This window comes from Pristis pectinata, chromosome 7, assembly GCF_009764475.1.
Source record: "Pristis pectinata isolate sPriPec2 chromosome 7, sPriPec2.1.pri, whole genome shotgun sequence".
NCBI lineage: Eukaryota > Metazoa > Chordata > Chondrichthyes > Rhinopristiformes > Pristidae > Pristis > Pristis pectinata.
In genome coordinates, this window is record NC_067411.1 from 37311437 (window position 1) to 37332588 (window position 21152).

Sequence of the window (21152 nt, forward strand, 5' to 3'; positions counted from 1 at the left end):
CCAATGTCTCATACAACCTCACCATAACATCCCAACTCCTATACTCAGTACTTTGATTTAAGAATGCCAGGATGCCAAAAGCCTTCTTTACAACCCTGTCTACCTGCGACGCCACTTTCAGGGAATTATGTATCTGAACTCCCAGATCCCTTTATTCCTCCGCACTCCTCAGTGCCCTACCATTTACTGTGTATGTCCTACCTTGATTTGTCCTTCCAAAATGGAAGGCTAAAATGGAAGGACAAATGTCCTTCCACCTTGTCAAATGCCTTACTGAAGTCCATATAGATGACATCCACAGCTCTACCTTCATCAATCTCTCTTGACACCTTGTCAAAAAACTCAGCCAGGTTAGTAAGACGCAACTTGCCCCACCCAAAGCCATGCTGGCTTTCCCTAATCAAGCCATTAGATTCCAGATACTCGAATATCCTACCTCTAAGAATTTTCTCCAGCAATTTCCCTACATCTGACGTAAGACTCACTGGTCTATAGTTCCCCGGATTTGCCCTTGTTCCTTTCTTAAATAGAGGAACAACATTAGCCACTCATTGTTAAACATTTCTTGGTTTTGTGAATATCAGAGGGATGCAGAAATATTTAAAAACCCTGAGGGCAGGGAATGGGCTGAATATAGACTGCATAACACACCACCATTCTGTCCGCAAGTGTAACCTTGAACTTGCAACTGCCTGTCACTTTAGTTCTTCATTTCACTTCATTCTGACATCTCTGTCCTTGGCCTTCTCTTGTTACAATGAACCTCAACACAAGCATGAGGGTCAGCACCTGATCTTTTGTCTGGTTGCAATACTGGCTTCTGGACTTAACAGTGATCTCAGATCACCAGCATTGACAGCAACTTCCTCAAATCATTTCAGATTCTGCTCTCCACCTTAATACCTAGTCCAAAATGACCTTTTGTTCCCTTGCTTGTCCCATTATCACCCTCATTCACATTGAATGATCTCACCTTTTTTTCATAGTTGTCTAGAAGTTCACCTTCGGTTTGTGGTGCTAAAAGAGCTATAATAGTATAATATAACTTTAATAATAATAATAAATCTTACTATTTGTTTAAGTATAAGAATATAACTTTAACGGTAGCGTAGCGGTTAGCGCAACGCTATTACAGCGCCAGCGATTGGGGTTCGATTCCCATCGCTGTCTGTGAGGAGTTTGTATGTTCTCCCGTGTCTGCGTGGGTTTCCTCCGGGTGCTCCGGTTTCCTCCCACATTCCAAAGACGTACGGGTAGGTTAATTTGGGTTTAAACAATGGGCAGCGCGGACTCGTTGGGCCAGAAGGGCCTGTTACCACGTTGTAAATAACATTTAAAAATTTTAAAAATTTAATTTAAAATTTAAAAATTTCTTTTTGCTACTTCAGATTACACTATAATCTTTGCACTATTCTGGTGTTTAATGCTTGCTGTATTTATTGTTGTATTTATTATTACCAAGTATACTATTTACTCTGTGAGCTTCATGCGAGCAAGGAATTTCATTGTATATATGATAATAAACTAATCTGAATCTGAATCTGGTGGTGATGCTGAAAATCAGCAAGAGTTGACACTAATGATTGTTGGGCAGTGAGACGCACCTGAACTATGCACACGCAACCACTCTTCTGTCTTTCGATACACAGCTGAATAGCCTGCTGACACATACAGGTGACCCCTGTGTTATGACCGTTCAGGTTATGGAAATTCGCCCTGACAGAATTCACAAATCACTACCCAAAAATTTGAGATCCGGAATAAAATTTGCTCTCACGGAATTTAGATGGATAAAAGTAAATAAATAAACTCTTTTTTTTAACTCACGTTTCTTGACACGCGCAGGTGATGTGGCCTTGCATTGTGGAAAATTGTGACACGGACCACTTTGTAGGAATACAACCCCCAATAACATGAGAACCACCTGTACTTTGAAAATTTGCCAATTGGGACCAGTACAGAAGATCTCCTCATACCTATAGACCAATGTAAGCAGCGCAAGTCTTCAAGAGAAGAATGCTGTAGGAAAAGAGTCTGCAATCTAAACTGAATAGCTGGGAATTGAAATATTTGTATTGCTACCTTCTGCGTGGAGTCTATCTTGAAATCATACTCTGTGCGGCCAACTGGTTGTATGATTCAATTAATTTCCTGCACACATTCCCATGTACTACAATATTAATACATTTAATCTACAGTGAATGAAAATTAGGAGTAACATCACCCACTACAGTGATATTCCTGGCCAGGAAACTTGGAGCCTCATCATTTATAGGTTTGATTATAACATAAAACGGAACTTCCTTGGACTGATGCTTCCCATCAGTAACATACAGAAGGAACTGATCTGCTGTTGGTTCAATACGTTGATGTCGTGACTGAACATAGTTTATATGTAACTCCTTCATGTGCTTTAAGTCAAATGAACCTAGGAAAAGAGAAAGAAAGGAAATGGTTGAGAAAGACCTTGTATGGGTGAGAGGCTGGGACACTATTGACTTTTTGCACCTCCTGTTAGTGTCAGATAGTCCAAGGTATAGACTAAAGTTCACGTTATTCCCTCCTAACAATGTGCTGCCCATGTATGAAGAGTATACATCATTAGGAAGTTCCCCATTTTACACTTCAGTCGTAGAGTCGTACAACACAGAAATGGGAAGTTTCAGCCCACCTCACCCATACCGACCATGATGCCTATCTACATGAATCCCATATCCCTCTTTGCCTTTCCTATCCAATTATCTGTCCAAATGCCTTTTTAACCTTGTAATTGTGTCTTCCTTCACCATCTCCTCTGTCAGCTTATTCATGATATTCACCACCCTCTGTGTGGCCCCTCAGATCTCCTTTAAATTTCTCCCCCTCACCTTAACCTGTGCCCTTGAGTCTTAGACTCCCCTGCCCTGGGAAAAACACTCTAACCATGCCCCTCATAATTTTATAACCTCTATAAGGTCACTCCTCAGACTCTTACATTCCATGAGAATAAACCCAGCCTATCCAATCTCTCCTTATACCTGCAGCCCTCCATTCCAGGCAGCATCCTGGTGAATCTCTTCTGCACTCTATTGCAACCACATCTTTATGGCTATATTAATGAGATTACTATTTGAAAGTAATCTCAATTGGTTATTAAATATGTGTGTCTGAGACAATGAGGCATGGGGTTCAGCTGCTGAAATTCACAATACCTGGGGTCTTTGCAACCTGTGATTGTTTTCTGTCTACACTTCTCACTGCCTCGGAAAAACAGCTAACACAATCAAGACCCCACCCACCCCAACACTCTCTCTTCTCCCCCTCCCATCGGGCAGAAGATGCAAAAGCCTGAAAGCATGCACCACCAGGCACAAGGACAGCTTCTATCCCACTGTTATAAGACTATTGAACAATCCCCTTATGCGATAAGGTGGGCTCTTGATCTCACAATCTACCTCATCACGGCCTTGCATGTTATTGTCTGCCTGCACTGCACTTTCTCTGTAACTGTAACGCTTTACTCCACATGCTGTTATTGCTTTTCCCTTGTACTGCCTCAATGTACCGATGTAATGAAATGATCTGTATGGATGACATACAAAACAAAGTTTTTCATTGTAACTCAGTACATGTTACAATAATAAACTAATTTACCAATTTACTGTTTTACATATTAATAACTTGCTGCTGATGGTTCAATTCTCTGAGTGTACATTTTTGCAAATTACTATTAAAGTATACACAAAGTTTGGATAAAGTCAGCTCCACTATCAGCTTGTCTTATTAAAGGGGCATTGTCTATATGAAGAAGATTGCAGCAATCACAACTTCTTTTTGGTTAAGGAGTAATAAGAACAATGTGATTTTTTTTTCAAATTAATATTCACACACTGTGTTTTTGTGAATGTAACTATCAAAGTATTGAGATAAAGAGGAGACACAAGAGACTGCAGATGCTGGAGTCTGGAACAATAAACAAATGCTGGAGTAACAGAGTGGGTCAGGCAGCATCTGTGGAGGGAAATGAACAGTTGATGTTTTGGGTCAAGACCCTTCATCTGCACTGAAATACAGAGGGCAGAGAGCCAGTATAAAGGGGTGAAGGGAAAGGGTGAAGCAAAAGTTTATAAAGACTTCTGTTGGACACTTTATTCTTGAAAATGAGGTGACTTTGTGCTCCATAAACTGCATTTCATAGACCAAACTACTTCAGTCTTCAGAAATAGACAGCTTAGTGGCCAATGGAGAAAACTGATTGATCGAGAAAATTGGATTGGAGCTATCAGACTCATTTCCATTTGACCTTACCTATGCTGATGCCCATGTTGCTCTTCTCATGCCCTGGCGATGGTAACGTGTTCTCTATGTAACCAAACTCAGGGGGGGACCACAGTATGAAAGACAGTTCATCATCTGCATTATCCGGATCACTAGCACACAGGTGGTTGACAGTGATGGCAGCTGAAGACCCCTCATCAACAACAAATAGTTCACCTGGAACGAGACAGCATCAGATGGGAATTTTGGAATTCAAGCATTGAAATCTGTATTAACTGTTTCAGGATTACATTGCTCTAGTAACTTTATAATTCTGTTTCTGGACACTTTAATGGTCTGTGGACATCACCTTTATTTTGGGAAACAGAATGAGTTGGTGCATTAAAAATCTGCACTAAAGACCTCCCTTTTTAGGATGTTACATGATTAAAAATAATATTTTAAAGCAAACTAATTTAATTTATTGTTTGAAGAGAGCGAGAGGTTAGAGATGCCTCTGTAGAACATTTTGCTACAAAAACATTCCACACAGGCAACGCAGTGCTGGAATTCAGCTGTTTCCAGAGACTAACATGGATCTGCTGTAAGTACGAGGCATACTGGGTGACAGTGCATCCATCACGCCACAGGGGGTCTAAAATTACAGTCTGATAATGCTGGAATTCCCCAGTGTTCTGCTGTTGAAACAGCCTCTCTGATCCTGAACTGGCCAGACCTACCTCTAGCATCAATACAGGTGACGAACCTTGGTTCAATAATGTGGGTTAGAAAGCATGCCAGGCATAGCTAAAAGTGTGCCAACCTGGAAAATTTCCAAAATGGGACCACACAAATCAGCAGAAGCAGAGGTAAGCACTGGTACCACTCACAGGTCAGATCAAAACACTGTGGTACTGCAAATGGAGTCTTGAATGGTGTTAGACTTTAAAGAGCTAATGGAAGGAAGAAGATCCACAAGCATCTCCATCCTTAATAATGGCAAGTTCAGCTTGTGCATAAGGCATTGTTGCTGCATTTGCAATGATCTTCCTCCAGAAGTGCCAAGTTGATGATCCAACTCAGCTTCGGGGGATTACATGATCACAGAAGTCTTCCAATTCACTCCATATGATATCAAGGAGTGGTTACGAGACCGCTGGATGCCAGTGGAGCTGACTATATTCCTTCTGCAATGTTAATGTGCTCCAGAACAACTTTACCGCATGCCAAGCTAATCCAGTACTCCAGCATCCACTCGATAATGTGGGCTAATTGTTTAGATATGTCAGTACACAATAAGTTGGACAGTTGGACAAATCCAGTCCAACTCATTGTTTTCCCATATCCACTCTTTAGCAAAGTGCCACCTACTTCATAGATAACCTGTTTTGGCAGGACCTCTTGGATCCAGCCTCATTACAGCAATTGTCCAAAAATGGAATAAAGAGTTGTAGGCCAGAGTGATTTGTGAAAGACTACCCTTGACATCAGGACACCATTTGACTGAGGACATTCATGTTAATTGATGCATACATAAAAAGGTTGCTTTCTTACCAACAGTAATTCCTGGTGGCTGATTGTTGACGGGTATTACAGTAATGTTGAGATCATAGACAGGGAGAGAGTCATGCAGAGGTAATGGAGGAATGAGTTGTTCTTCTTTGCAGCAGCCTCCAAGCATGCCACCATCCCAATCAGAGACAACAAGAGTGATGGTGTCAAAACAGGGTGCTAAACCCACCTCACCACCTAAGAGAAAGAAGTAAGATAAGAATCACCACTCAAATTCCCTGAGGCTTTCGCTTTTTGTCATTCTTAAATTAACAACAGCATTTCAATTCACAAACTGGCTTAAATCCTCTTGAGCATTCTACCCTTGCCATGTTTCTACTCTGACTCAGAAAGTGCTCGCTCCTGCTGGAACTGGTTCCATTGAACTTGATGCCTTCCAGTATTGACTGGAGTGTGCTGCTGGTGAGGAGAAGCGATGGCTGGCTCTCAACTTGCACCAGTGTCATTATGTTTATTTTTGTTCATTTTGTCATATAAATTATGTATATTTTATGTTAATTTATGTAATTTATGTTTGTCATGTACTGTGCTGCTGCTGCAAAAAGCTAATTTTCATGGCATTTATACCCTGGGTATACATGCCCATGACAATAAACTTGAACTTGAAAATACTACAGTTCCTTCCAGACTTCTGTGTTTGCACACTGCAGCACGGACACCGAGAATACATCAGCTCTGCTCCCAGATGCATCATTGGTGTCCTTAGAGTTGCTGAGTGGATGGAGGTGCGGGACATTTCACATCTGGATCCTGAGGGTTACAACAGTCATTGTTGATGCATCTAGCACAGCCTGATCCATTTAAATACCATCACTGACCTTCATTCAAATGGAATGTTTTTGTTTATTTTCATTTCTTGTGTATTTAAGTTTCTAATTAACTAATCATTTTTTGTGTATCTTTGAATTTTTTTAAAATAATGTTTACTTTTGTTTTGATATTTTTTCAACAGTTTCCCAATGCATCTGATCATCAGAAATAAACCATGAAAGCTTGGTAATGGCCACAGGGTTAAAACGGGATAGGTTAAGCATCATCTGGCCCATTATATATTAAGCTGTTATATATTAAAGTATCCTGACTGGTTGCATCATGGTCTGGTACGGCAATTTGAATGCGCAGGAATGCAAGAAGCTGCAGAGAGTAGTGGACTCAGCCCAATACATCACGGGCACATCCCTCCACACCATCAGTAGTATCTACAGGACGTGCTGCCTCAGGAAGACAACATCCATCATCAAAGATCGCCACCATCCAGGCCATGCCATCTTCTCACTGCTATCATCGGGCAGGAGGTACAGAAGCCTGAAGTCCCACACCACCAGGTTCAAGAACAGCTACTTCCCTTCAACCATTCGTTCAACCATTCAACCAACCTGCAAAACCCTAACCATTACAGTTTAGCAACACTGTGACTACTTTGCACTAAAATAAACTTTGTTTTTTTGTTCTAATTGTGTTCTTTCTGGTAAAAATTGTGATTAATTTATGCTTTTCTTGTGAATCCTGCTTATATGATGCTATGTGCCTGTGATGCTGCTGCAAGTAAGTTTTTCATTGCACCTGTGCATACATGTGCTTGTGCATTTGACAATAAACTCGACTTTGACTTTGTACTATGAGTCTACTTAACTAAGAAGCCATCATTCTAACCTAATACAAGTCTTCTCCAGGTTACAAACGCCTGACTTATGTGCAGCCCATACATATGAATGAGAGTTTGGGAGACCAGCGGTATAAATTTGCCAGCTGCTGTGGGGCTGCAGGCATGTGCTATGTGGGAACTCGGTTTGTGACTACATTTCTGACTTGCTGAAAACAGTTTACAGGAATGGAATGCTACCATAGGGCAGGAGGTACAGAAGGAGGTACTGTATCCTGGGGCTGATCTGTACTACCATCTTCAGAAAAAAATTGTGACTAGAAGCCAAAACCAACAATAATGCCAAGTGCAGTTATATTTCTCCTGCTGACTCCCTGGTAGAGGTAACAGCCAAAATGGACAGTGAACCAGGGACCTTCAGGTCAGTGTTTGCTGTGTTTTTCCTCATTGACTTTTACTTTGCTTAATTATGGAATCAAGGAAGATAGTGTTGTGGTAAATTATGTTGAACCAACAAATCTTCTTTCTGTCACCTACAGAAGGTGATGAAAGAAAAAAAGGAAGGTCTATGGCACTTGATTCCCCCAGTGAGAACCAAACTATTGGCAAGGTGACAGGGGAAAGTGTAAAGAGGATTAAAGTGAGCAAAGAGAGAGGATGAAAAGGGAATGGTGGTTTAACATTAAAGGAAACCTAAAAGTTTCCAATTGATATGTAAGCAGGTAGTAAGAGGAGTGGTGGGTCCGATAAAGAATATGATCTGTGTTTTCAGGAAGAGGACATAAGAACAAAACAATACTGCAGATGCTGGAAATTATAAATAAAAACAGAAAATGCTGGGAAAACTCAGCAGGTCAGTTAGCATCTATGGAAAGGAAAACAGAGGTAGTGTTTCGGGCCTGGAGCCCTTCGGCAGAACTGAGAGAGACACAAAAGAGACTGCAGATGCTGGAATGTGGAGCAAAAAACAAACCACTGGGGGAACTCATTGGGTCAAGCAGCTTCTGTGGAGGCAAAGGGTTAGTCAATGTTTCAGGTTGAGAGCTTGCATCAGGACCATCCCTCAGCAGGCTGCTTTTTGAGAGAAAGAGGGCGTGGCTGGAAAAGAGGAAATAATGGATGGGGTGAAAATTGATAATGCAGAGGTATTAGAAATACTAGCTATATTAAAAGTAAATGAGTCACCAAGTCCAGATGAGGCGCATTATCAGCTGCTTAAGGATGGGTGGAGTCTGCAGAAAGACTTGCCATAATCTTTCAACTCTCCCAAGTATGGTGGGGGTGCCAGAGGACTGGAAAACAGCAAATATAACACCCTTGTTCAATAAGTGTTGCAAGGACATGTCAGCCAACTATATGCCAGTTAGTTTAAACTCAGTGTGGGAAACATTTTAGAAACAAAAAGAAACAAACAGCATTCATGGGCAGTTGGAGAAGCTTGGGTTGAGAAAGGGGAAACGGCATGGATTTGTTATTAGCAAGTTATGTTCAAGTAACCTGACTCAATTTTTTGATGACGGAATTCTGTAATGTTGACAGAAAGTGTTTCAATAAAATCCCACACAAGAAAACTCAGGGCTCATGGAATTACAGGGTCAGTAGCAGAATGGATAGAAAATTGACCTAAAGGTAGAAAGCAAAGTGTAAAGGTAAATTTCAGTTTGGAGAAAGGTAGACAGTGGTGTTCCCACACGTCAGTGCTGGGACCAGTGTGATCTTGATAGAGGTTAATAACCCAGGCATGGGCATGAAGGTTAAAATTTCAAAAGACTGGAGAAGCTTCTTGAAGCGTGAAAAGAAGATTGATGGAGGAATGCAAGATCATGACTGGTTTAGACAGGACAAATAGAGGGAAACTTGCAGACAGTTCAAGGACTGGGGACACATTTAAGTTTTGATCAAAAGTCACAAGAGAGATATGAGAACAAGTTTTATTCAAAGAAAAGTTACAATCTGAAATTCACTGATGGCAGAAACAAACCTGTATGGATGCTAGAAATTGAATCAATCAGTGTTTGCAGAGGGAACAAGGAATGAACCCAGACATATCAGATCAAAACTGAGTATGTAAATAACTAACTTCTGTTTTAATATCATTCAAGCCCATTTCAATACAGCTCCAATCCAACACTGTCAGAATTCCCAACTCATTAACACAAAATAACCAGCAAATATCCCCAGATCAATAGCCTTCTGCTCATTGAGTATTGAACAAAAATCGGGGGAAAAAAAACAAAGAAACATAAGCAGTCCAGGATACAAGTTCTCCTCACTCAACTCCAGTCACCAAAATAGGATGTGTCATCTCACTCCGTCAGTCATAACTTGGTTCCTTTACATCTCAAGTGTACAGTTTCTTAAAGGCACCTTGAGGCATTTACTAGGACTGGCTAATGCCTGAACCTAAGCTGTTCCAACCAGACTCAAATATTAATTGTAACAGTCAAATGTCAAAAAGGAATTAGACAGAAGTGTCAGGTGATTTCCATTTCCAATTTAGAACATGGGAACATTTGGAATAGGAGAAGACCATTCTCCTCCTTGAGCTGCTTTACTACTCAGTTAGATCCTGGTTGATCTGCACTCCAGAATAATCAGGACTGGGCCCTTCGCCAGTTCAGAAATGTTAACTGTTTCTCTTTCTACAGATGCTGCCTGACCGGCTGAGTGTTTCCAGCATTTTATGTTTTTATTTCAGATTTCCAGCATCTGTGTTTTTTGTCGGTTCACATGGGAAACTGCCACTTCAGCAGTTAATGCCTGGCAGTGATTGACCAGGTCGCCCATCCTGACTGCAGTTTCTGTCTTGCTGGTCCACTTGTCAACATTGACTGGTGACTAACATCTCACCTGGTTTTCAGCAGAATAATTTCCTGGGATGGTTGTGACTATATGTAGGGTTCAGCTCATAGCTCTGAGGTGTAAAAAGAAATAGAAGAATATCCTAGTGTCATCCTAGTGTTACCTAGAATACCCTAGTGTCAAATGGAAGAATACCCTAGTGGGCAGGCATAGTAGTGTAGCAGTTAGCGTACCGCTATTACAGCGCCAGCGACCCAGGTTCAATTCATGCCACTGTCTGTAAGGAGTTTGTACGTTCTCCCTGTGACTGTGTGGGTTTCCTCCCACATTCCAAAGACGTACGGGTTAGGAAGTTGTGGGCATGCTATGTTGGCACCAGAAGCGTGGCAACACTTGTGGGCTGCACCCAGAACATTCTACGAAAAGATGCATTTCACTGTGTGTCTCGATGTACATGTGACTAATAAAGATCTTATTGTAGTCGGACGCGGTGAGTTTCCAAAGAAAAAACTCGGAGATGAGGAGGATGGATTCAAGACACACTTTACTCACCCAGACAAAACGTGCACGCGCCCAAGTACTTGAGAGCCTCTCCGGGCCCACGTGGGGTGGATGTGACGTAAGGTTCCCACCGGAAGGCCCGCCCCGCAGTTCGTTCACGACGCGCTCCCGCATGTCCGCCCGTGGCCACCGATGGCAGTTCGAGTCCCGTGTGTACGGGCCGCTACACCACCCCCCCCCAGAAATGTCCATCGGGGGCGTGGGGCCCCCAGTCTGTGTGTCCAGCTTGGGTGGCCTGCCTCACCGGCGCGGTGTGGGTACCCTCACCGGTTGCTCAATGTCCAAATGCACCAGTTTGAGGTGGTCCACTGTAAAAGTCTCCTCACAGACACCCACCTCCACGACACACGTAGACCTGTTGTGCTGGATCACCTTGAAGGGTCCTTCGTACGGCTGCTGTAGGGGTGACTTGTGCATGCCCCTGCGAATGAAAACATACTCACAATCATGGAGGTCCTTAGGGATGAAGGACGGTGTAGTGCCACGCCTGGAGGTCGGAACCGGTGCCAGGGTCCCTACCTTGTCCCACAGCCTCATCAGCACCTCTGCCGGCATCCCTGCTTGACCTCGGGCCTCTGGCATGAACTCGCCCGGGACCGTCAGGGGGGCGCCGTAAACCAACTTCTCCTCCGAGGTGCCCAGGTCCTCCTTGGGGGTCATACGGATGCCCAGTAAGACCCGGGGAGCTCATCTGTCCAGTTGGGGCCCCTGAGGCGCGCCATCAGGGCCGACAAGGTGCCTGTGGAACAGCTTGACCAAACCGTTGGACTGGGGATGGTACGCCGTGGTGTGATATAGCCGGGTGCCCAGGAGCTGCGCCAGTGCTGTCCACAAACCTGACGTGAACTGTGCTCCTCTGTCAGAGGTGATGTCCGCTGGGAGTCCGAACCTGGCGATCCAGTTTGCGATGAGCGTCCTGGCGGAGGATTTGGTGGACGTGTCTGCTGGCAGCATGGCCTCCGGCCATCTGGTAAAGATATACCTAGCGCCCCAGGAGACAGGCAGGGGGCTGACGATGTCTACGTGGATGTGCCAAAACCTCCTGAGTGTCGGCTGGAACTGCTGGAGGGGGGCCTTCACATACCGCTGGACTTTGGCATTCTGGCAGTGTACGCAGGTCTTGGCCCAGTGCCTGACCTGCTTGCGCAAACCGTGCCAGATAAATTTGTCCACTACCAGTTTGATGGATGCCCGGATGGACGGGTGTGCCAGGCCATGTAACTTGTCAAACACCTGGTGCCTCCATGCTGCTGGTGTCGCCCAGGAACCGAGCCGCTGTCGGGCTGACAGGGACGTCCTCCAGCTGGAGTCCCAAAATGGCGGTGCGGTAAGCCGGGGTCTAGGTGTCCGCCTCTTGCGCCTCCGCCAGCGCTGTGTAGTCGATCCCTGGGGACGAGATGGTCGCTGAGTGAATGTGGGGGCGGGACAGCATGTCGGCGACCACGTTGTTCTTCCCTGCGACGTGGCGGACGTCTGTGGTGAACTCCGAAATAAAGGAGAGGTGCCTCTGCTGCCGAGCCAACCATGGGTCCGATACCTTTGCAAGGGCAAAGGTAAGGGGCTTGTGGTCTGTATACATGGTGAAATCCCTTCCTTCGAGGAAATACCGGAAATGCCGGATAGCCAGGTAAAGCGCCAACAACTCCCTGTTGAAAGCGCTGTACTTAACCTCTGGCGGTCGCAGGTGTCAGCTGAAAAAGGTGAGTGGTCGCCACTGGCCCTCGACGAGCTGCTCCAGGACTCCGCCGACCGCCGTGTCGTAAGCGTCGACTATGAGCGCTGTGGATACATCGACTCTCGGGTGTACCAGGAGGGTCGCCTTCGCCAATGCCTCTTTGGCCCGCTCGAAAGCCTCCGTGGACTCCACGTCCCATGCCACCTCTTTGGCCTTGCAGGCCATTAGACTGAACAAGGGCCTCACGATGCGTGCTGCCGCTGGCACGAAACGATGGTAGAAGTTTACCATCTCCACGAATTCCTGCAGGCCCTTGACCGTGCTGGGTTTGGGAAACTGGCGGATAGCCTGGACCTTGTCCGGTAGAGGGGCTCTGTGATTGACTCTGTGGCCCAAAAAGTCGATCTCCGTCCGCCCGAACTGGCACTTCACCGTGGTTACTCAGGCATTGGCAGAGTTGGCGCAAATGTGCCACGTACTCTTGATGTGACTTGCTGGCCACTAGGATATCATCTAAGTAGATGAAGACAAAATCCAGGCCTCACCCCACTGAGTCCATGAGCCTCTGGGAAGTCTGGGCAGCGTTCTTGAGGCCGAAAGGCATCCTCAGGAATTCAAACAACCCGAAGGGGGTGATGAGGGCTGTCTTGGGCACATTGTCGGGGTGCACGGGGATCTGATGGTAGCCCGGACCAGATTGATTTTTGAAAAGATGGTCACCGTGAAATACTGGATGTGAGGCACCGGGTATCGGTCGGCGGTCATGGCGTCATTGAGCCTTCTGTAGTCCCCGCAGGGCTTCTAACCTCCTGTGGACCGGGGCACCATGTGCAGCGGGGATGCCCACAGGCTGTCCGAGCGATGGATAATCCCCATCTCCTCCATTTTCTGGAACTCCTCCTTGGCGAGGTGGAGCTTGTCGGGTGGGAGCCTACAGCGGTGGTCCTTGTGTGGGAATGTGGTGCTGCACGCCATGCTTGGGATCGGTTGTGGAGAACTGTGGGGTGATGATGGAGGGGAAATCTGCCAGCACCCTGGTGAACTCGTCACCCGAGAGTGTGACGGAGTCCAGGTGGAGGGCCGGTAGCTGGGCTTCCCTGAGCTGGAAGGTCTGGAACGTCTCGGCGTGGACCAAACGCTGGCCCTTCAGGTCGACCAGAAGATGGTTGGCCCGTAGGAAATCCACCCCCAGTAACGGCCATGATAGCGCTGCCACCGTGAAAGTCCAAGTGAAGCGGCTGGGCCTGAAACGCAGCAGGATGGTTCGCGAGCCGTACGTTCGGATAGTGGTGCCGTTTGCAGCAGTGAGATCGGGACCTGGGGCGGCGTTACGGGTGTCCATGTTGGAGGGGGGAAGAACACTGATTTCAGCCCCAGTGTCTACCAGGAAACGTCGCCCGGAGTGTCGGTCCCAGAAGAATAGGAGGCTGTCGCGATGGCCAGCCGTCGAAGCCATTAGCGATGGCCGGCCCTGGCGTTTCCTGGAAAGGCGCATGGTGGGTGGCAGCGGCGTGCATTCGAATCCCATCTCTGGTGATAAAAACACCAGTGATCTGAACCCTCGTCCTTGTCCCCCGTGAGTGTCAGCGGCTTCGGTTGTGGGGTCTTGGCCTTGGGCTGTGTGGTCGTGGTTAGGCAGATGGAGGCCACTCCCCGCTGTTTACTCTGCCACAGAATGTCCGCCCTGGCCGCGAGCCTGCGTGGGTTGCTGAAATCTTCAGCCGCGAGGAGGAAGCGAATGTCCTCTGGCAGTTGCTCAAGGAACAACTGTTCAAATAGAAGGCACAGCTTATGGCTGTCCATGAGCGCCAGCATATCATTCATCAGCTCGGATGGCTTGCGGTCGCCCAGGCCATCCATGTGCAGGAGCCGTGCAGCTCGCTTGCAGCGGGAGAGTCCGAAAATATGGATTAGGAGATCCTTGATCTTAGCATACCTGTCCTCCGTTGGTGGCTGGCGCAGGAAGTCAATAATCTGGCCTCCCGTGTCCTGGTTGAGCGCGCTGACCACATAGTAGTACCGCATGGCGTCGGCTGTAATGTCTCTGAGACTGAACTGGGCCTCAGCCTGCTCGAACCAAACGTGGGGCTGAGCGGCCCAGAAAGTCGAGAGCTTGAGCAAGACTGCGTTGTGCGAGTCATTGGAATGCATGTCGCAGGTTCCAGATGCCGTCTGGAAGCGTCAGTGTCACCAAATGTAGTTGGACGCGGCACGTTTCCGAAGAAAAAACTCGGAGACGAGGAGGTTGAATTCAAGACACACTTTACTCACCCAGACAAAACGCGAGTGCGCCCAAGTACCCAAGAGCCTCTCCGGGCCCATGTGAGGCGGACGTGATGTAAGATTCCCGCTGGAAGGCCCGCTCCGCGGTTCGTTCATGACATGCTCCTACGCGTCTGCCCGCGGCTGCCAATGGCAGTTCAAGTCCCGTGTGTATGGGCCACTACATTATCTTATAATCTCTTACAGGTTACTGCAGTCTCTCAATCTTAACTAAAGGTATTTCACTCCAGAATAAGGGATTCTGTTTCTTTGTAGAAATTCAGTTTCTTTGTTAATTACTAGTCTGGACTATTGCACAACCACAGTATACAATTACCCGCAAGTTATAAATGTAGGAAGGCAGGGGGAGACAACAATCCTACACTCCACTTTAACGTTTTAATTCAAGGATGTTAAACAGATGTGCCCAGTTGCTGAGACCGTAATGGGCACTAAAGAGTAACTACTTACCTGTGTGCACATACTTCACCACTCCAGCAATAATGTCAGCCTGAGTAAAATGATCAACAATCTGGCTGTGCTTCTGTACCACCCCATGGAATGGTTGCCTTGCGATCATGAACAGCAGCTTCTCATCATTGCTATCTATGTCAGTGGCATGGAGGTTTTCTGTTGAAATGACAATGTCTCTTCCTTCAAGGCAATACAACATGGGGTTCAAACCAATCTTCATCGCTGGAGGTTCATCATTCACTGGTAAGATCTAGTGGGCAAATAGAGTGCACAGTCAGCTTGTGTGCTGTTACCAGGGTATCGAGTGTTACCTTCAAAACAGGGTTAAAGTTCACAGCGAGCCAATATTTCCCATCTTCCTGTAAAGATTTTAAGAAGGTACCATAGAAGACTTCATTTAGGTAGAAGTGATCAGTGTGCTATGTTAGCCATATTGGGACAGATCATGAGTTTGTGCATCAGTGTAAAATAAAGTGAGTCTGCAGCCCCATTTCACGTCTCACCAGATCAATAACCAGGTTCACTTCATTGTAATAGATATAATTAATCAGAGAGTAATGGAAATATAAGATTCAAACAAATGCTATTCTGCCCATGGAGACACAAGAGACTGCAGATGTTGGGATCTGGAGCAACAAGCAATCTGCTGGAGGAACTCAGTGGATGCTGCTCGACCCACTGAATTCCTTCAGCAGATTGCTTATTGCTATTCTGCCCATGCTTGCCAAAATATATGTACTAAAATATTCTGCCACCTTCCTTTCTTTTTGGGCCACGTATTCCTGATCCCAACCACCTAGCTGAAGGTATTTTCTTTCAGCTGCTTTTCAATCCTACCAATTACCTAGCTGTTGACCTCTTGGCTATTGGAATGGGATTCTTCCTATTCACACTCTGATAAATAAACAATTCCAACAGATTGATGATTCTTCCTTCAGCTTCAGACTAGGCAATCTCTCCTCAAAACTAAAATTCCCAGCTTTGGCAATATCCTTGTAATTCTATCCTAAATCCTCTCTAATGCTAGCGCACTCGTCCTGTACAATATTCCAGCTATATTTTATACAGTTTGGACATGATACCCTGCTTTAGTCTTGGCCAGAGGATAGTATGCCATATGTCTTTACAACAACTTAATCTATCCATCCTGTTATCTCCTGGGATTTGTGGAAATACTCTCCAAGGTCTAACATTTCTAATCAACCTCCCACTTATTGTATATTCTCTTGCATTACCTTGAAGAGCAATGAAATCCAATTCCATTATTTTACAAAGGGGAATTTACATAGAGGGGAAAAAAGCTTCAAAACCTGGGCCTCTGTATCTGGCAGAATCTCAGATGATGATGAGGAGGCATACAGGAGTGAGAGAGATTGACTGGTTGAGTGGTGTCACAACAACAGCCTCACACTCAATGTCAGCAAGCCCAAGGAATCGATTGTGGACTTCAGGAAGGGGAAGTCAGGAGAACACACACCAGTCTTCATTGAAGGGTCACTGGTGGAATGGGTGAGCAGCCTCAAGTTTATGGGTGTCAACATCTCGGAGGATCTATCTTGGGCCCAACACAGTGATGTAATCACAGAGAAGGCATACTTGTGGCTCTACTTTGTTTAGAGTTTGAGGAGATTTGGTATGTCATCAAACACTCTTGCAAATTTCTACAGATGTACAGTGGAGAGCATTCTGACTGGTTGCATCACCACTTTGTATGGAGGCTCCAATGTTCAGGATCGAAAGAGGCTGCAGAGGGTTGTAGGCTTAGCCAGCTCCATCATGGGCTCGACCCTCCCCAACATCAAGGACATCATCTCAGGGCATTGCCTCAAGAAGGCGGCATCCATCATTGGGACACTCACCACCCGGGACATGTCCTCTTCTCATTACTACCATCAGGGAGAAGGTACAGGAGCCTGAAGACCAACATTCAACATTTCAGGTATAGCTTCTTCCCCTCAGCCATCAGATTTTTGAACGGTCCATGAACCCATGAACATTACTTCATTATTCCTCTTTTGCACGATTTATTTATTCTTGTAACATAATAATGTTTATGTCTTTATGTCTTGCACTGTACTGCTGCCACAAAACAACATATTTAACGACATATGTCAGTGATAATAAACTGATTCTGATTCCGAAGAATTACAGGGCTGTGGTGAAGAAACAGGAAAGCAGGAGTAAGTGGATAACTCTATGAAAGACCCAACACAAGCATGATGAGTGGTGCATGACTCTATATGTATCTCCTTGCTCTTACTCCCAAGCATTCCACACTGAAGAATTTTCTCCTGCATTTTATAGTTGTTTCAGACCACCACTTACTGTATTACCGGTGTGACTTCCAGGGACTGACCAGGTCACCCATCCTGACTGCAGTCTTTGTCTTGCTGGTCCACTTGTCAACATCTACTGATTGACCAGGTTTGTCTTTCCTGACTGCAGGTGACTGAGAGGTCTTACTTTTAAGGTAAAACCACACCAAACAATTCATTTAACTTCTCCTATCCCATGTGTAAAATTAAAATTAGAGACTTACTTATCTCTTAAATGAGTGTCATTGTCTGTGGGCAGGTTAAAGTTGAAGTATATCCACGTTTAACCTGGTTGTGGCTTTAGAAACGTTTTTGATCATTCAGACCCATTTTTATTTGTAAACACAGGGGACTAGAAACCCTTTTAAGCAGAGCAACCTTTTTTGTATTGCTTGGGCAAACATTTGTGTTTTTTTCTGCGTAAGCTGTGAAAACAAGGCAATGCGGCATGATTCATACAGCACACAACATTGTACCTGCCATTCGTGTTCACAGAACACACTCGTGCATTCAGGAATATTACCACATAGAGTACACAAAAATAATGCCAATACTTGTTTTACACACCACCCCTGCTGAAATTGCAAAATGTTTGTCAAGCTGGGAAACATCTTGGACCAATCAAGATAAAGCAGCTTTTTATAGTACTCTATTCACAGTACTGTAACCATTTAAAGGGTTATTCAACTACTGTGGAATGTGTTACAAAGGAGACTGACAGATATCACAGGAGTGAAGTTGAAGCTGCAAAGAACACAGCTGCTGATTTGTGTGATCACTTGTCCCGGGCTTACCCCTTTTCCGAGAATGCTTTAATGGTTGTTCCTCTGGAAACACCCCTTCAGGGTCAAAAGCAGGGACACAAAAGGGAGGGGAAGAACTGCTAATGACCACAGATATATTCCCCATGAGTACACATGGAGACATTCTCCTGCTCCTCTCTGTCTGGGGATCATTTTTCTTCAAGGCCGAAGTTTTCAAAGGCAGTGCTTACTGACATCTGTAGCTTTCTGCAGATACAGTTCAGCCACGCATCTTTGACCTTCTTAGCTTCCAGATCACCACAGGCAGTGTCAGCTGATTCAATGGCAAACATCACAGTTTGAGACTTTACTACCGCTCCCCTCTCAACACAATGGATTTTATTTTCCTTTCCTTGGGTGGAGTCCCTCAGAGGAGGGATATAGGAGAAGTGCACAACATTGTTGGCCAAAGGGACTGATCCTGTGCTATACTGTTCTGTGTTCTAGGTCTGTGAGTACTGTGGCCTTCCCTCATTCTCAGGGGCAGAGAGTCTGCACTTACATGGTGCTGCAGACTCCCCATGTGAACACTGATCTTTACATGAATCACAAGGCCTGCCATATTCTGGATGACTAACTGATCTGCAATCATGAGGTGATATTTTCTCGGTCAATGCCATACTTCAGATAAGCTCTCATGTCATTTTTATTCTCAGGGAGCCTGCAATGCCCAACATATCCTGGCCATTGTTCTATATTCTGGGCTAGCTGAAGTATGGCAGTCATTGAGGGATCAAAGGCTATCCCTTCCCTTATTCCCTTATCCTTCTGTATTCTTGCTAGTTCAGCTGAGTGCTGAGATGTGGAAAGTGCTATTGGGGTCCTCCTAGAGTCACACAGCATGGAAACAGGCCATTCGGCCCGACTGGTCCATGCCAACAAAGATTTCCATCTAAGTTCATCCCATTTGCCCACATTTGGCCCATATCCCTCTAAGTCTTTCCTATCCATGTACCTGTCCAACGTCTTTTAAATGTTATTATTGTACCTGCTTCAACTACTGTTTCTGGCCGCTCATTCCATATACGCACCACCCTCTGCGTGAAGAAGTTACCTCTATGGTCCCTTTTAAATCTTTCCCCTCTCACTTTAAACCTATACCCTCTAGGTTTTGATTCCCTTTCCCTAGGAAAAAGACTGTGTTCATTCACCCATCCATGCCCCTTATGATTTTAAACTCTCAGTCTCCTACACTCCAATGAGTAGTCCTAGCCTGTCCAACCTTTCCTTGATGAGACTCCACTGCTGGCACCAACCCAGGACTGGATAGGTTTAAGTCATTCATCACCATTTGCTGCATGTTCTATAATCTGGTCACAATGAAGGGTGGGCTCCAGTCTGAAAACCTCCAGTAGGAAGAGGAAAGAGAGGAGGCGGCGAAGGCAGAGAAGCAGGCAGAAGATGAACATGTTGGCGAACCCTTCCTAGCCCTGCTATAAGGGTGTACATGATGGCTCGGAGATTCCCTCAAGGACCCTGCTGATTAGGCAAGGAAGCAATAACTGAGGCAACAACATCTAACATGTGGCGTTGGATTGGCTGGGCAAGAACCATCTGCACTAAGTGCTTATTCAAGGCTTGGTCAACTTCCACATTTCATGGTGGAAGCAGTTTAGAGTAGCACAAACAAGGTTTTATTGTTATGGAGCAACTTGGAGCTCAATTTCCTGAACGCAAATCTGTGAAAGAACTGATGTTCTCAAGGCATGGAAAAGAAAAAGATATTGAAGATTGAGTATGCTAAAATGAATTGTAAGAGAATAACACTAACGGTGTAAGAAAGCCTGCAGGGAATCAAGATGTGATAATCAGCAATAATTACATCCAGTAATTAGATCTGAAATTCAACAGATAAATTGGAATTCAAATCCAAAACCAGAAATATTAGAAAGTAGACCATTTTGTCTCTAACAATATTTGATGTTGGAACAAACCCTTATAGTGCAAATACTCAGAACTCCAGATATCACCTGTAAAATGCTTCATCATAATCAATGAATCCTCACAGACCTTGATCTCCAGAACACTTTCAGCTGAATTTGAACCATCAGTGGCTGAAAAGGTGACTTCATCATAGGTTGTCTCAGAGTCATCATGCTGGTATCTATGAACACAAGATTTTTTTTATCGTTGACTGTTATCTATGTAAAGTTAATTTCACCAATGCAGCTGATCCAACTATCCAGAATAATTAGTAGAATTAATAGGCTGCATTCAATGCTAGTCCTAAACAGAGTATGATTTGATAATTTCCCTGTCAATCAGCCTCATGATTGTCCAATCAGCATCTTTTTCTCCAAAAATTCCCGTTTTTTATTGGGTACAAAAGCCTTAAGTCCCATACCATCAGGTTCAAGAACAGCTACTTCCCTTCAACCATTAAGTTCTTGAACCAGCTGGCACAACCCTAATCAATACAGTTTAGCCACACTATGGTCACCCTGTTTTAGGAAAGACGTGGTTAAACTGGAAAGAGTGCAGAAAAGACTTATGAGGCTGTTACTAGGACTAGAGGGCCTGAGTAATAGGGAGAGGTTGGCCAGGCCAGGTCTTTGTTCCTTGGACCATAGGAGAATGAGGGATGATCTTATAGAAGTTTATAAAATCATGAGGGGCATAGATAAGTTGATGGTAGCAGTCTTTGCCCTAGGGTAGGGGAGTCCAAAACTAGGGGGCATAGATTTAGGGTGAGAGGGGAAAGATTTAAAGGGACTTGAGGGGCAACTTTTTCAATGTAGACGGTGGTGAGTACATGGAACGAGCTGCCAGAGGAAGTGGTTGAGGCAGGTACAATAGTATCTTTTAAGAAGCACTGAGATAGGTACATGGAGGGGTGGGGCTTCAAGAGA

The 21152-nt window shown here is 45.1% G+C and overlaps 1 protein-coding gene across 5 annotated transcripts in view; it reads right to left on the reverse strand.

Moving 5' to 3' along the window:
* Nucleotides 1-21152, reverse strand: part of frem1a (Fras1 related extracellular matrix 1a) — a 149768-nt gene that overhangs the window by 61471 nt on the left and 67145 nt on the right. For all 5 annotated transcript variants that reach the window (XM_052019493.1, XM_052019495.1, XM_052019494.1 and 2 more), the window contains 5 exons: nucleotides 20314-20407; nucleotides 15183-15435; nucleotides 5791-5985; nucleotides 4288-4473; nucleotides 2232-2428 (listed from right to left, as the gene is read on the reverse strand). In XM_052019493.1, the coding sequence (XP_051875453.1) occupies nucleotides 2232-2428; nucleotides 4288-4473; nucleotides 5791-5985; nucleotides 15183-15435; nucleotides 20314-20407 (925 nt within the window). The remainder of the gene's footprint in view (nucleotides 1-2231; nucleotides 2429-4287; nucleotides 4474-5790; nucleotides 5986-15182; nucleotides 15436-20313; nucleotides 20408-21152) is intronic.